The sequence below is a fragment of the Oncorhynchus mykiss genome, chromosome 8 (genome assembly GCF_057628025.1).
Source record: "Oncorhynchus mykiss isolate SJ-2025 chromosome 8, ASM5762802v1, whole genome shotgun sequence".
Taxonomy (NCBI): Eukaryota; Metazoa; Chordata; class Actinopteri; order Salmoniformes; family Salmonidae; genus Oncorhynchus; species Oncorhynchus mykiss.
Genome location: NC_143029.1, coordinates 52,824,327 through 52,841,906, shown reverse-complemented (window position 1 = coordinate 52,841,906; position 17,580 = coordinate 52,824,327). Strand labels below are relative to the sequence as shown.

The window sequence follows — 17,580 nt, the reverse complement described above, 5'->3', positions numbered from 1 at the left end:
GTGAAACTATGAAAGTTTAGATAAACCACAACCATGGTTAAGTTCTCTCTCACTCACCTCAACACCAGTTCCACTGCTTTTCATTGTTCCCCTCTGAACAGGGACTAATTTAGACCTGGGACACCAGGTGGGTGCATTAATTCAGGTAGAACAGAACAGCAGGCTCTGGACCTCGTATTGTAAGCGTTTGAAGACCCCTGGTGTAGTTGATACGTTATCTTGTCCAATGAGAACATGACTTCTTAGGGTGTTTTCACACTTGGTCCCTTTCAGACAGTTTTTGTGAACTGTTCACTTACATATTTTTAGGGCAATGTGAACACAAAGCTCCCCAGGTTTGCTTGTCATGATTCCCACACCACACACTAGACTAATGCAACACCGTTTCCCCTGACACAACCTCTCGCATTGGTGCCACAAAAGAGAAGATTTTGACGGTTGTGCTATTTTTTTGGATATTGATTAGCGATTGTCAAGGACACAGGTTTTTAGTTCAGATTCTTTGTTTGCAATTTATAAGCTAAGAGAGCTTCTGAAGCTGTTGATTGAGTGTGGGAAGATGACATCTTTTGGTGACATCACAATCTATTCTCCCTCTTAAATGCGCAGTAGCCTAACTTGGGTGTACAATATAATTACGGCGTTATTTGATATTTAGTTTTTATTTGCTATTTATTCTGTTAGCAGAAAATGTACATGTAATCAGAAGATACTATTAACAACTCATGTCTCATATTTCAATTTAATCGCATTCTATTAGCTTCCGAAGTGCAAGTAGGTGTATATCTAGCTGTCCGATAACACATTCTGATTGAATGTCTAGTCTTGCACTTTGTAAAAACCCAGAGTGCATTTTGGGAAAAGATCTTGATTCCTTTCTAAAGGATTCGGTCCACAAAATGGGTGAAGTGAACTGGCAAAAGAGTTGCCGACTCATTCAAAAGCAAGGGCAGTGTGACTACGAAGAGAACTGAGTTATTTTGTTTCTTTTTGACCCCGCTTTAAAGAGGACTGAGATCGGTTATTTTAAAGAGAACTATATTTAAAAACACCCTTAGTTTCATGTTCATGTCAGTTCAGCATCTTCTGCTGTGCCGTACGGAACTGAGGCCTTTCTCAGCTCAATGTTGCCACCTAGTGGATCAAAGCTAGCATAAATTGTGGAGAACCTTTTGGTGTGTCCTATTACACCAATCAAGGACAACCAGTAGATCTATGCTCACTGAGTATTAGGATATTGTTGCAGAAGGCTGCTAGTGGATTTTCCTGCTAATGATTTCCAAAATTGTATCTTGGTGAACAAATGGTTTCTCTTATGATTTGACTAAGCGATTAGTAGTCAATGGATAACTATTGAGTACTTGTAGACTTACAGGTGCCATGCTTTAGTAAACATTACATATGGGAGCATAGACACATCTGTATGTCACAACACAAATGGCCTACATGGACTGTTTACTCAGAGATTATGGATATACTCAGATTGTCCCAGATTTGAGACCATACTTGAATTCAGGACAGTCGAGTTAGTATGATATGTTTACGTTTGATATGGTTATGAGACAGAAGGTTAATTAAGGCAAAAACAAGAGGGTGGTTGATCGGGCATATAACATGAACATCCAAAAGTTGCGTGTTCGAATGTCATCACTGACAATTTGAGCTATTTAGCAACTTTGAAACTACTTGGCATGTCAGCTAACCTTAATCCTTTTAGCTGAAATTTAACCGAAATCCTAACCTTAACCCCTTGTCTAGCTGACATTAGCCACAACCAATTGGAATTCGTAACATGCGCATCTTGCAAATTAGTAACATATTGTACGAATTGCAATTCATAACATATCATACGAAATAGATGATGGACATCGACAAACTAACACATATCATACAAATCAAGTATCCATATCTCTGTGCATGTGTATAGGTCTGAGGCAGGCAGGCAGGTTAGTTATAATTATAGTCTGCCTCGGGGGCACTGAGCAGCTCAGTGACTGCGTAATTGGCTATGATATGTGCATTTATTTTTAGCACATTAACTCTGTTCTTTGACTCCCACGTTCACAGAAGTCAATGCAATTATGCTGGCAGGGTCGCTTCGGGAGGGAGGAGAAAAATCTATTAACTCATATTGGATATTTAGATGACTTCAGAGTGTCTGATCCTGCTTGGCCCGGTTTTCCTTGCAGAGAAGCCAGTCTTCCAAAGGACTGGAGGACTGGAAAGAAACATGGAAATACAATGTTTATTATTGTAAAGCTACAATCTTAAAGTGACAACCAACTAAAAGGATTATGTTTGGGTAGTTTTGTCATTCTGAACAGGACGTTACAATAGCAACCCAAGGGCAAGATGAATGTTAAAGCTAAATGTCCAGTATAGTGGCTATGAATTGTTTGCGTTAGGTTGTTGGAGCCTGTTTTGGGCTCTTCTTTGAACCATTTGAGTGAATTATTTTCTCTGGCGTTGCCTTGGAAACAGGCCCACTGTTTGGAGAGTGGCTAATCTCAAAGATATCCCTACGCACCTCTTTCAGCACGAGTGGTGGGCCATCAGGCATAGAAAACACACAAAAGGAAAAAGGCTCAAGAGAAAATGGATGCGAGGGATATACACTATATATACAAAAGTATGTGGACACCCCTTCAAATTGGTGGATTTGGCTATTTCAGCCACACTAATTTCTGACAGGTGTATAAAATCAAGCACGCAGCCATGCAATCTTTTTAGACAAACATTGGCAGTAGAATAGCCCGTACTGAAGAGCTCAGTGACTTTCAACGTGCCACCTTTCCAACAAGTCAGTTTCTCAAATGTCTGCCCTGCTGGAACGGCCCTGTCAACTTTAAGTGCTGTGATTGTGAATTGAAAACATCTTGGAGCAACAACGGCTCAGCCCCGAAGTGGTAGGTCACACAAGCTCACAGAACCGGACCGCCAAGTGCTGTGCGGTTCGTAAAAATCGCCTGTCCTCGGTTGCAACACTCACTACAGAGTTCCAAACGGCCTCTGGAAGCAACGTTGGCACAAGTACAATTTTTACGCACTCGGCGGTCCCGTTCTGTGAGGGGCAGCTCTAGCAGGGCAGAAAGGACGAACTGACTTGTTGGAAAGGCGGAATCCTATGACTGTGCCACTTTGGAAGTCACTGAGCTCTTCAGTAAGGCCATTCTCCTGCCAATGTTTGTTCCTGGAGATTGCATGGCTGTGTGATCGATTTTTATACACAACGCTGTGGCTGAAATAGCCGAATCCACTAATTTGAAGGGGTGTGCAAATACTTTTGTAAATATAGTGTACATAAGGGTTACATTTTATTTTATTATTTTTGTACAATTCAACCACTTATCTTACTCAAGCCACATATCAGAAATGCACTCACTCAAAACAATTGTAGATTGTTATTGTGGAGACTGAAAAGCCCAGTTTTAATGTCTTATATCAACAGAAATAGAGCTCCAGTTTTTAGGCTACTGTCACTGAGGACCTGAAATTGTCCCGTCACGCAACAGCTCCTCTTCAACCTCAGCAGGCTGAAGAAATTTGGCTTGGCCCCTAAGACTCTCACAAACTTATACAGATGCACCATTGAGAGTATTCTGTCGGGCTGTATCACTGCCTGGTATGGCAACTGCATCTCCCGCAACCGCAGGGCTCCCCAGAGGGTGGTTAGCCAAACGCACCATCGGGGGCACACTGCCTGCCCTCCAGGACATTGACAGCACCCGGTGTCAAAGGAAGGCCAATAGGATCATCAAGGACCTCAATCTCCTGAGCCACCCAGTTTCCATCTAGAAGGCGGAGACAGTACAGATGCATCAAAGCGGGGACCGAGAGACTGATAAACAGCTTCTGTCTCCAGGCCCTCTGACTGTTGAACAGTCATCACTAGCCGGCCTATGCCCGGTACCCTGCCCTGAGCCTTAGAGACTGCTGCCCTATGTACACAAAGTCATTGAACATTGCTCACGTTAATAATGTTTACATACTGCTTTACCCACTTTATGTGTATATACTATATTCTAGTCATGGCTCATCCTATATAACTACTGATGTACACACCTTTTCTATACACACACCAGAGTTGTGGCCCCACCATGCGGGTCATTTGTTTTAGTGGCCCCCGCTCTTGACGGCAGAGATACGTTTTCTGCAGTTCTATACATTTTGGGGTGGAGAAAAATTTTGGCTATTTTATTTCAAATGTCATGCAATTCAATTAACTTTGCTACGGGGCAGAGAGACATTTTTGCAGTTTTAAAGCCAATTTCCTGCACTTCTACTAATTTTTCCATAACTTATGCCATGTTAATGATATCTGAAGGAGAGTGACTAATGGTACAGACACACTGCAAAATCTGACTGCCGATAGGTACTTATGAGGCCGTTACTTCTCTTGATAGAACAAAAGATGTCCCTGCTGTGTACCGACCTGGTACCGACGAACCTGCTGTTTCTACTGTAGAAAAACAATGCTTGTTAGTGGCTGAGAATTTGACTTTGAACCAATTAGAAAGCACGAACCTCCACGTGGGGAGCCGACAGATGGCTAGTGTCAACAATAGCTTACTACAAATTCTAGCTAGCTAGCAACAACATTAGCCACAGAAGGGACAAGCAAAACAAACTGCTCCCACCATATGGTGTGGAGTATTTAAAACAAAGCAAATCAGAGGTAAAACTTTTCTATATGAGAAACAATAAGTTAACTGCCGACACTCTGGGCAGAAGTGCTAAGTACCCATCAGCAGTCAGATTTCTCAGTGTGTCTGACCCTTAACAAAAATCAATGGGGGCCTCCTGGAGGTCATGGCCCCTGGGCACGTGCTCTGTGTGCATGGTCGGTATTCGGCCATAATTACTGCAGGTTTAGATAACTGGCAAGACTCATTTACCAATCAAAAAATTGGTAGCTGACATGGCTAATTGAGTGACTGTCAGCGACTGACAAAACAAGAGAAGAACTGCGGATGAACAACCAAATTTCAACAGTAAGTTGAGACCCAGTCTGAGTTCCCCCTCAAAAATAACTCAAAATAGTTCATCCTTGGAGCTGGCCCTGAGTCTATCACATTTCAGTCTACCTGGAAGCCCATTGTTTGTTTCCTGTTTACTTTGCGACAGGTTGAAAAGGCTGCCAATATGCTTTGGGCTGGGTTTCCAAATGAAATAAAAAAGAAATTGCTTGAAAGCTGCTGTATATTTCACCTGCATCCTCACGTAATTTACAGAACAATTCATTAATTAAGAAGAAGCAATCAGCTGACATGCACAATACTTTGAATCTGCAGGTGGAATTTTGCACCTCGCAACATAGACATTTTTGGCACTCACACATAATACAGTGTGTGTCAGTGTCACTATTCACCACTAACAACTCACACATAGGCTACACATTAATGTACTGCTACACCCCAGACAGCTTACACCTTACGACTGCAGAGTTTGTAAGACTTTTATTAACCTCAGTTTCAAATGACTGCTTGCAGTTTCATACTGCCGGCCAACCATATGGACTGTTAAGTTATAATAAAGTTATAAACAGTCTCTTCTCGTTAACCTTAGCTAACCTTACCGGGAAACGACAGACAATGAGCCAATTGTGTTCATGCGCAGTTAGTTTTAAACCGCATAATCAACAGAGTTCAAGGCCAGGGAAACATTCTCTCAATCAGTTTAACGGAAAGAGATGGGGGAGTGGGAGAAGAAATTCACTGTGAATCCTATGTTTCAACATAATGTCTGGACAGCATCTCCTTGGGAAGCATCTGTTGTTCATCACATTCAGCCTCTGCCCTCCCAGAGAGGTGGGACTGTTCAATACATCTTAAAGCTAGCAAGAACTGGACCACTGCCGGCCATATAGATAGACAGTTACTGTAAAACCATATAGATAGACAGTTACTGTAAAACCATATAGATAGACAGTTACTGTAAAACCATATAGATAGACAGTTACTGTAAAACCATATAGATAGACAGTTGCTGTAAAACCATATAGATAGACAGTTACTGTAAAACCATATAGATAGACAGTTACTGTAAAACCATATAGATAGACAGTTACTGTAAAACCATATAGATAGACAGTTGCTGTAAAACCATATAGATAGACAGTTGCTGTAAAACCATATAGATAGACAGTTGCTGTAAAACCATATAGATAGACAGTTACTGTAAAACCATATAGATAGACAGTTACTGTAAAACCATATAGATAGACAGTTGCTGTAAAACCATATAGATAGACAGTTACTGTAAAACCATATAGATAGACAGTTACTGTAAAACCATATAGATAGACAGTTACTGTAAAACCATATAGGTAGATGGTTAATGTAAAACCCACATTTACAGCAATAGATATGACTCATGCGTTTCTCCCTCCCCCTTCCCTCCTCAAGTCTTTTCAAATAATGGGAGTGATGAAAGCAAAATGATCCCGCACTCCGTTTTGGACCAAACACAGTAAGTTTACAGTACTACAACAAGGCTGCCTTGCAGGGGTAGGTGTTGAAGAAGTAGGGTCTGCACAGAAGGGTGAGTTTCACTGCCGTGCAGTACAACCTCCCAAGAAGTCCCGATGTGACCCTTTTGACCTCCGGGTTTGTGGCGGCTTCCCAGAGCTCATAAATGTCGGCCACATGGCCGTGCGATGTCATCATCTTGTCGTAGATGCACAAGTGGTAGGGCGCCTTGCCTTCGCCTGAGAAGTACACGTGTTCCTGTGGCGACACGCCCATGGCATTGGCACAGATGCCCATGAAGACATCGTCAATGTACAGCGAGGCATTGAGCGTCAATGAGGCCTGGTAGATTTTGTCCGCCACGTCTCTTGAGACGACGTAACCGGCCCCTGCCGTGTAGTCCGGGTATGACGCCCAAGGGTACATCTCTTGCGGGACGTAGTACTTGCTTTCCTTCTGGCGGATCGGTGGCGCGCCTCTGTGCACGTGACCGATCCAGAAGTCCGTCACGCCCTTCCTGTCCATGTCCTGCAGGTAGCGCACCAGGTTGGGCATGTGCACGAAGATATCATTGTCAGCTGTCATGAGGAAGCGGGCATGCGGGCAGTAGAAATGAGCCCAGCGGAACTGTAGCAGAAGCTTGAGGGTGAGGTTGTGGAACGTGTCCACAAAGTCCTGCTGGACCATGTCGCCATGCCTGCGGTCCTCATCGACCAGGCTGTCCTGGATACCTCCACTCCTCCCCCTCCACGTCTGGGCAGTCTCATGCTGCTTGGGAAGGCCCAGCACAAACATCACCTTCACTGTCACCCCCAGGTCTTGGCGAATGTAGGTCTCGTTGCCCCACGTCGACCGTATGGCTCGCCGTCTCTCGAAGTTCTCCGGGGAGGACTTGATGAGCAGAAGCAGTAAAATGTCCTTCTCTCCTGAGCACTTGTATGGGTGGTTGAGTAGGTAGCGGTGGTTACTGAACATGTGGGCCTCCTGTCGTGGGATGGTGAAGCTCTTGTTGATGAAAGTGTAGCTGTTGACCAGGTAACGGTAAGAGTAGGAGTTGATGTGGCTCACCATGCCACTGTCCAGCTGCTCCCAGCATACCATCACCACCGACAGCACCAGGCATGTGGTCATCAACTGCACGCACTGGCACTTGCGGATCCGCCGGAAATTCACAAACATCCTGGAAAATGTATTCCGGAACCTTCCGGTGTTCTTCCTCTGTCAGGTCAGAGTGGTGATGGCAACAGTGGTATGCGTGTCTTTGTGTGTGAAAGAGCAGCTGCTGAGGTAGTTGTTCCTGTGGCTCTTTGCAGAGCAGTGTGTGTGTGTTCCATCCTAGTTTTCCCACCTGGAGCAGGAGTCATGCGTGTTTCGGGGAGATTCACAGGAGGGCCTCCCCGGAAAGCATCGCCTCTATCTGGCGAGTCACTCACACTCCTGTTGTTACTGATTCCCACACAGCCGTCCTCATAGTGGCTCGGACTCGTCCAGCATCCCCAGGTTGCCGACCATCGCTCTGAAATGGAACAGAGAATGCACGTTTTATTCTGTGTTGACAATTAAGTGCAATAAAGTGTTCCTTAGAATAAGCCAGACAAACAGATCAATCAACGACTCGGGGTCTGGTCGTTCTGGTCTGGTCGTTTGACGGGGTCTGGTCGTTCTTAAACATTTGGAAACATTTCCCATTAGGCTGCTCTGCTGTGTATTTACTCTGTAATTCATCTAGAAACTACAATGTTTTAACTTCTCAATACAATGTTAGTTAATGCAATGTTATCACTAGAGTAATAACAACATTACTACACAGGTACAAGAGCAACTTAATGTAAAGACTTAACATTTTTAATGTAAAGTGTTAGCTACCAAACAGTTGCTATATTTACTCATAGTTAGCTTAGCTTTTGCTTCTATAACTTAAGCTTGCTTGCATAACCCCGGTTCTCTGATATTATGAGTGAGACATCTCAGTAGAGAGATTCCCCAGAATCTTATAACAGTCTTGAAGAACGAATCATACACGTCTGTCGGAGACCGTCAGGTCGAATGGCAAATGAGGGAGCCCCTCCCCCCACACTAAAGAGCCACTCGCCTGGTTTGTGAGACATTCTCGAGCATGCCGAACTTCCTCACACTCTTGCAAGTAGGGGAATGTGGTGAGATGTCTTACTCATAATGTCAGAGAACCTGGATTACAACAAGTAACCTTAAGTTCTCTTTCAATGATTTGATTTGACATCTCACTAGAGGGATATGGCCCACTCCCGTATCGCACATGCTCTCCGAAGCCAGGTAGTTCCAACGTATCAACACTCAGAGGTCCCGACACTGAGGGACAGTATGCGCCAATGAAGGTGCAGTGGCATCTAGTCGGTAGAACCTCATAAAAGTATGAGGGAATGCCCAGCAAGCTGCTTGGCAAATCTCCTGTAAGGAGATGCCCTTGAACAGAGCCACAAGCTCCAAGGCGAGACAATTGTAATTGGCACTAACTTTCGGCATAAAGGCAGGGTTGAGTAACAAGGTAACCTTCGAAAAGCCCCAGGCAAATTGTAAACACTAATGGTGAACTGACAGTGCATGGACTCACTCACTTTGTCGAGGTAAGGGCGACCAGTTACATGGTCTTAAAGGAGATATTTCATCTCCACCATTCCCAGTGACTCAGAAGGTAGCTGTGAAAAATCCCACGACGGGACTAAAGACTTGGGAACCAGACGTAACAGGAAACAACATAACGGGGTGTCTTGTCGAAGCCTGTATGACAGGCCGAGATAGCGGCTAGAGAGAGAACTTACAACCCCTATAGGTCTAAGCCCTTACATCGCAATATCTAAAATGTATAATTTAGCCATTTTAGGACCCCTGTAGGTATAATATCTATTGAATTTGTCCTTTACTGCTATAGCCCATAGAAATGCATTGAATAACACATTTGTAAATAGCAAAACAGACAGTCTAAAAATAAAATATTAGGAACAAGGTTTTGAAGCGTTTGAAATTTAGAACCATGTTTGATCACATTATTCAGGGCACATTTTACCCCCTATGCACTTTTTGTCGTTTTTACAGCCCGGTACTGGGTTACCTTCAGAAGACTCCCCTGAAGCATGTGTGTGTCGTAAAGCAAAACAACCCACACCTTCGTGTTTGTGAGATATTGGTGAGATATTAGTTTGTAGCTCCAACGGTTCGGTCTGGACAGTTGGTCTTGTGAGAAGACCTCTTAAAAATGAGGACGTCCGCGACAGAGTTCAGACAACTGCCGCAAAGCTTGTGGATGTCGTAGAGCCAAACAACCGACACGGTTGGGTTCATGAGAGTCACATTTTTTTGTAAGGTGGTGACTTATTAGTTTTACATACAATTTCATGAGGATTTCCTTGTCCAGTTCTTCTTGTGTAGGAAAAGGCAGCTTTCACAAGACTGATCTTATGGAATAGGCACAAACTTTATATCTACGAATGCTTGACCGTATCTTTCCCAGATCTGTTTCACCACTTTGGGGAGAAGTCTCCATCCCCTAGATTGGGACTCCCTCTGGAAAATAAGTCAGCGCCTGTGTTCGGTACGACATGAGTCTCTCGTAGGGACGGTAAGTGTGCGCTGCTTCACAGGATAATCCAGACGGATAGTCTGTTTAAACACAGTGCCACTCTGGCGGTTGACGTATGCCACCACAGTCGTATTGTCCGTTCTGATCAAGACAATTCCAAAGGGAGAGTCGAAAGTGTTTCAGTGAAAAAATGCACTATCAACATTTCAATGTCATTTATGTGAGAAATGCTGAGTTGTGGAGTCTAAACTCCTTTTATTGCATTTCCCCCATGTGAACTGTGTCCCAGCCCTTGAGTGATGCATCTGTCTTCACCACTATCTACCCTAGGGGAGTGCCAGGAACAAAGATCAATTTTTTTTCCTCCCAGTGACAGAGAGCCAAGAGACACATGGAAGTTACCTCTATCTGGCAATTGAGCTGAAGCCGTGTACACAGGTTTGGGGCTAACATCCAGCGCTGGAAGTCTCTCATCCTCAGTAGACCAAGAGGTACGGAGATGGTGGATGCCATCAACCCCAGCACTTGGAGGCAAATCCTGAACACACGTTGTGGAACAGGGAGAGGCACTGTCAAAGGGACATGATGCGGTCTTCCAAGCGAGAGAATCCAGCATTAAGCCTAGGTATTCTATTCTCTGTGATAGCACCAAGCAGCTATTTTTCTGAATGATCTGGAACCCTGGCTCGGAGAGGTGGGTTTACCAGGGAAGTTGTGTCTTGTTCCGCTTGTCCCCGTGTTGGGGAGCAAAGCAGGTAATTGTCTATGTAGGTGGAGACTCAGCCCCTTGTTTCTCAAGGGTGTGAGCGCTACCTCTACACACTTTCTGGACGTTCAGGAAGTTAGCGCTAGCCTCAGACACCTGTAGGTTCACCGAGGTAAACCAGTCGCCTGGACGAATAGAGACAGCACGTTGAACGCACACATGTACACTCTTTTTTTTTTATTATTTTTTTTTTACCCCCTTTTCTCTCCAATTTTCGTGGTATCCAATTGGTAGTTACAGTCCTGTCCCAACCCACAACGCCCGCTTAATCTGGAAGCCAGCCGTACCAATGTGTCAGAGGAAACACTGTACACCTGGCGACCGTGTTGCTGAGAATTTTCCTGTACATCAGGAAATTCAAACTTTAATAGCTTTTTAAACTCAGGCTTTAAAAAGGCTCCTAAAGTTTGTAATTTCCACTAACTAAAAATGTATCAACTCCTACAAAATAATATTTTCTTGCTGAACAAATTGGCTCAAATTAAGATCGTACCTCTGTAAGCAGACGGAATGTGAATTTCGTCAAATAGCTGTCGAGGACACATAGGTCCAGAATGGAGCAAAACCCTCCCCATTTCTTGGGAAGCAGGAAGTACCGGGAAGTAGAAGCCGAGGTGGCTCTCTGCTATTGCTATCGCCCTGATAGGCCCTTTGCTTAATGAAGAGAAGATTTCCTGCTTTATTATGCGTGCCGAGTCGCCAGTCTCTACTGATTCCAAAATTCAGTTGAAAACTATTTACTATAAACTATTATGGAATCATAATTGACTGTAGCGCATATACAGCAACCACAAGCTACCGGTGGCTGAAAACACAATCATCGCGGGATGAACGAGTGACAAATTTCAGCCCAAGGATGGTCCATTTAAAAATCATTCCCTCCTCCCTCGCCCTGCAAGTGTATACTCATCAGACGTCATGATATGTCATCAGAAGTGTCCAGTTAATTTGAGGGCTGAGGGCATAGGGTGTGTCTTTTAAGTGTTTGGACCGTAGTCATGGTTTGATATGTTAGCCTTGTTCTGGCCACTACTATGAATCTTCCCCCCCTCAACAGCCTCCTATGCTATTTTTGTACCTGTTTGAAATCTATAGGCTTGTCATTCAAACTAAAGCAGTTTCATACCATAAAAAGAAGTACTTCTGTTTTGTTCCTCTTCTCTGACTTCCTGTTGTGTGTTTGTGTGACATAAGCTGAGAAGTCAAACGTGTGGCCGGTGAATGATAAAAGCCAGCACAGCCAAATGTGGCGCTGGGGGTTCTCCCATAATGGAGGGGTTTAAGATGTGGACCCACCAAAACCGCTGAGAGCCGTGGAAAGTGTACGGCACACAATGGAGGGCATCAGAATAGCTCTGGGAGCACAATGAGAGCGTGGATGAGAATAGGCTGTTCCGCCCATTTGGCCTGGGTAAAAACCAAGGGGGGGGGGGGGGGGGGGATCATGGATGGGCTTGGGAATCCAGGCAAACCACCGGGCTGTCGCGCCCCGAGAGCTTTTTAAACATCATTAGCCTGCCTCTTCCTAATGGGGTCACTCACTCAGAATCTCTCTCGTTCTACCCTTCTCTCTTCATAGTTATCTCTCTCTCTCTGCCTGAGAAATGTGTCAGCCTTCTAATACATGTGAGATGAGGCAATTTGTCAAACCTCAAAAAAACTTTCAGAAACCCTCATGTATTAATGAGAATGTTGACTGTTTGTGTGTTACAGTAAAGTCCATGCCTGGATGAGTCCGTGTTTAGATGTAATGAACTGTTTAGACAGTGTTCAGACAATGGCTCAAGAAAACGTTTTTTTTTTTGTGTGTTCTTTCACTACCTCCTCTGTGAACTTTGATATGTTTAACCAGCTTTTTGAACGAGAAAAGTGTCTGCAAATGTTCTAGTTGAGCTAAATCTGGAGTTTATCGGGAATGGAAAGTTCAAGCACACCACTCCACTCTCACAACAGCTTACCCTATATGAAATGAGGTGTCATTATTCATTGCTAAATGAAAGTACTAAGTCAATATTTTAATATGCGACTCTGAATAGCAGTCAACGTTGTGTTACTACGATGTATTGCGAGCCATGTAATTGTGTGTGTACTGGCATCTTTGACGTAAGAGATAATGAGTATACTGCCCAGGCACTTAGGTACTCTGTTAAAAAGATAAGGTTTTTTTATTGTCTTTCCCGGAGATGGTGCCATGGCCTAACAATCTAACAAAGACCAAGGTGTGCCTCCCCTCAAGTCTCATCATTGACGTCTGCCAGTAAAACGTGTTCAACAGGTTTTGTTTGGCAGCTGTTGGAAGTCAAACATGATTTCTGTCATAGGTATGTGTGCGGTTTGTAATATGTGGTATGTCCTTACCTTTACTTAAGCTACTTCATTCCTTTAACCTTTCAAGTAAATGCAACCCTGTGATTTGTTGCGCAGGTAGATCCTGTTCACTCAAACATGTCGTTCAGGAAATACAGTGCCTTGCGAAAGTATTTGGCCCCCTTGAACTTTGCGACCTTTTGCCACATTTCAGGCTTCAAACATAAAGATATAAAACTGTATTTTTTTGTGAAGAATCAACAACAAGTGGGACACAATCATGAAGTGGAACGACATTTATTGGATATTTCAAACTTTTTTAACAAATCAAAAACTGAAAAATTGGGCGTGCAAAATTATTCAGCCCCCTTAAGTTAAAACTTTGTAGCGCCACCTTTTGCTGCGATTACAGCTGTAAGTCGCTTGGGGTATGTCTCTATCAGTTTTGCAAATCGAGAGACTGACATTTTTTCACATTCCTCCTTGCAAAACAGCTCGAGCTCAGTGAGGTTGGATGGAGAGCATTTGTGAACAGCAGTTTTCAGTTCTTTCCACAGATTCTCGATTGGATTCAGGTCTGGACTTTGACTTGGCCATTCTAACACCTGGATATGTTTATTTTTGAACCATTCCATTGTAGATTTTGCTTTATGTTTTGGATCATTGTCTTGTTGGAAGACAAATCTCTGTCCCAGTCTCAGGTCTTTTGCAGACTCCATCAGGTTTTCTTCCAGAATGGTCCTGTATTTGGCTCCATCCATCTTCCCATCAATTTTAACCATCTTCCCTGTCCCTGCTGAAGAAAAGCAGGCCCAAACCATGATGCTGCCATCACCATGTTTGACAGTGGGGATGGTGTGTTCAGGGTGATGAGCTGTGTTGCTTTTACGCCAAACATAACGTTTTGCATTGTTGCCAAAAAGTTCAATTTTGGTTTCATCTGACCAGAGCACCTTCTTCCACATGTTTGGTGTGTCTCCCAGGTGGCTTGTGGCAAACTTTAAACGACACTTTTTATGGATATCTTTAAGAAATGGCTTTCTTCTTGCCACTCTTCCATAAAGGCCAGATTTGTGCAATATACAACTGATTGTTGTCCTATGGACAGAGTCTCCCACCTCAGCTGTAGATCTCTGCAGTTCATCCAGAGTGATCATGGGCCTCTTGGCTGCATCTCTGATCAGTCTTCTCCTTGTATGAGCTGAAAGTTTAGAGGGACGGCCAGGTCTTGGTAGATTTGCAGTGGTCTGATACTCCTTCCATTTCAATATTATCGCTTGCACAGTGCTCCTTGGGATGTTTAAAGCTTGGGAAATCTTTTTGTATCCAAATCCGGCTTTAAACTTCTTCACAACAGTATCTCGAGCCTGCCTGGTGTGTTCCTTGTTCTTCATGATGCTCTCTGCGCTTTTAACGGACCTCTGAGACTATCCCAGTGCAGGTGCATTTATACGGAGACTTGATTACACACAGGTGGATTGTATTTATCATCATTAGTCATTTAGGTCAACATTGGATCATTCAGAGATCCTCACTGAACTTCTGGAGAGAGTTTGCTGCACTGAAAGTAAAGGGGCTGAATAATTTTGCACGCCCAATTTTTCAGTTTTTGATTTGTTAAAAAAGTTTGAAATATCCAATAAATGTTGTTCCACTTCATGATTGTGTCCCACTTGTTGTTGATTCTTCACAAAAAAATACAGTTTTATATCTTTATGTTTGAAGCCTGAAATGTGGCAAAAGGTCGCAAAGTTCAAGGGGGCCGAATACTTTCGCAAGGCACTGTATCAGCATTGCCTTGGGTTTGATGTTAAAAGTCCAATGCAGATGTTTTTTTTATTTTTTATCTCAATATCAAATCATTTCTCAATAACAATGAAGTGCCTTACTGTGATTGTTTTCAATTAAGATGGTAAGAAAGAAACAGCTTCTTAGCAAAGACCAATTTCTCAGTCAAGAATTTAGCTAGGACCGTCTGGGAGTGGTCTGAGTGGGGAATACTAAAAACTAGCTGTTATTGGCAGAGAGGTCTTTCTTATTGGTCTATTAACTCATTTACAGGCAGGCCAAAGGTCCATCCCACCAAAACAGGCAGACATTTCAGGCAATCTTTTTAAACAGCTCTTACGCTAAAAGGGCATTATCATAATTCTCACAGTATTATTCCAACCTCACATTGCGTAAATAGAGTGTACAAAACATTAGGAACGTAGGCGAATACAGGTAAAAGCTATGATCCCTTATTGATTTCACCTGTTGAATCCACTTCAATCAGTGTAGATGAAGGGGAGGAGACCGGTTAAAGGAGGATTTTTTTTAACTCTTGAGACATGGATTGTGTATACGTGCCATTCAAAGAGTGAATGGGAAGATCAAACATTGAAGTGCCTTTGAACGGAGTATGGTAGACACCGGTTTGAGTGTGTCAAACTGCAAAGCTGCTGGGTATTTCACGCTCAACAGTTTCCTGTGTGTGTCAAGAATGGTCCACCACCCAAAGGACATCCAGCCAACTTGACACAACTGTGGGAAGCATTGGAGTCAACATGGGCCAGCAAGGTACCGGTAAAGATCAACAAAGCAAACTGTGTTACTAAATTGCCTCGGCATGAGACCTGTCTTAAAGAGACATCACTATGCCGGGCTGACAGGTGCGCTACATCCACTGCCAACTGTGTTAATTCCAATTGAATTGGTCACCTTGTCTTCAACACTGGATAAAATATTCCTGCAATGTGATACACTCTTAGACAGCACTAAAAGGCAAAAAAATAAAAAACACTGAAGCTAGTTGTTCAGTTGCTCACATGACAACCAACTTCAAATCAACTTATTTACCATTAATATTTCTTACTCCATCTTGGGTGAAATAAAATGAAACGGACATAGTTTGGCCTCGGTACAATCCTCAGTATACATCCTGAAACAGTTTAAACAGATTCTGCTAATCATTTTTGATAATATAAATGGTTTTGATGATATTATTGTTTCAAATGAAAATGGTAAGAAATAGCTTCTCAACAAATTAAATTCTTCATGGAAGCGCATGTTTAATCCCAGTGGGTTCCTTACTCACACAATTAACTCAGTCTAAAACCAGCTTCTGTGAAAGTGAGCCTTCTCTGTCAGCGTAGCTCCAAAGTCACAGGTCGTATAAATAGATCTCACACTTGAAAGAATCCTTGCTGAGCACACCATGCCACTTACCGCTGAGAGAAAGTATCAATGCTGCTGCTATGTATCCAAGTGACTAGTTGTAAGAAGAAGTAGTCCCAGTAGCCTAATAACAACCACCTTCTGTTGAGTTCAGTGAATTGAGTTCTCTCGCTCTCTCCCCTCCTGTACAGATTCTCTCCTTGTAATAGCTCTGGAAGTATTTCAATGTACCTCTCTCTGGAGTGATTAGGATGTAGTCACACACACACACACTCTACTTTTCAGGAGCAGTGGCAGCAGCTGCCAGTTAGGCTGTGTGTTAGTGTATGAGCCTCACTCTGTCCAGAGCATGTGAATGCTCTGCTTGTGAGTATCTGTTGCCTTGGTTGCTACTACCTCCTGCTCATTTCCCCTCACACACACTGTGAGGGTGCGGCAGAGGAAGTGAGGGAGGAAGAAGCACAGATGAGGGAGCACTTTTGCTCCCTCATCTGTGCTTCTTCCTCCCTCACTTCCTCTGCCGCACCTCCACAGCCTGCCCACACATTTACAAGCAGAGGTTTTCCCTTGACAATATTACATCTATAAACAAACAGAACAGCAACTTTAGTTCCAGATCGTGAATACATTTCCACACATACCGTAATACTCATCTCATAAAGAGAAAGTAAAGACAAAGGAAATTATCTGTGTCATGTATCTATTACCATATGAGGCTGGGTTGAGATTGTCACGTCTTTCCAACAAAACACTATACACATCTACATATAACATTATACACATCTACTTATAACATAATACTCATCTACATATAACTTTATACACATTACATATAAAATTATATACATCTACGTTAAACATTATACACATCTACATATGATATGATACTCATCTACATACAACACGATACTCATCTACACATAACATTATACACATCTACATATAACATGATACTCATCTACAGTGGCTTGTGAAAATATTCACCCCCCTTGGCATTTTTCCTCTTTTGTTGCATTACAACTTGGAATTAAAATTGACTTTGGGGGGGGGGGGGGTTGTATCATTTGATTTACACACCATGCCTACCACTCTGAAGATGCAAAATATTTGCTATTGTGTAACAATAAAAATAAGACAAAAAAACAGGACTTGAGCGTGCTTAACTATTCACGCCCCAAAGTCAATACTTTGTAGAGCCACCTTTTGTAGCAATTACAGCTGCAAGTCTCTCGGGGTATGTCTCTATAAGCTTGGCACATCTAGCCACTGGGATTTTTGCCCATTGTTCAAGGCAAAACTGCTCCTTCAAGTTGGATGGGTTCCGCTGG

At 43.2% G+C, this 17,580-nt stretch overlaps 1 protein-coding gene across 2 annotated transcripts; it reads right to left on the bottom strand.

The window, feature by feature from the left end:
- Nucleotides 1-5,441: 5,441 nt before the first annotated feature.
- On the bottom strand, nucleotides 5,442-16,725 carry LOC110530057 (lactosylceramide 1,3-N-acetyl-beta-D-glucosaminyltransferase A). Of its 2 annotated transcripts, none has more exons than XM_021612843.3 (2): nucleotides 16,304-16,725; nucleotides 5,442-7,983 (listed from the first exon to the last, which is right to left on the bottom strand). In XM_021612843.3, the coding sequence occupies exon 2, from the start codon at nucleotides 7,644-7,646 to the stop codon at nucleotides 6,483-6,485; it is 1,164 nt and encodes a 387-aa protein (XP_021468518.3). In that variant the 5' UTR covers nucleotides 7,647-7,983; nucleotides 16,304-16,725; the 3' UTR covers nucleotides 5,442-6,482. The 2 variants fall into 2 exon arrangements, with proteins under 2 accessions (XP_021468518.3, XP_021468519.3); XM_021612844.3 differs by having other exon boundaries at nucleotides 16,173-16,635.
- Between the last annotated feature and the right edge of the window lie 855 nt (nucleotides 16,726-17,580).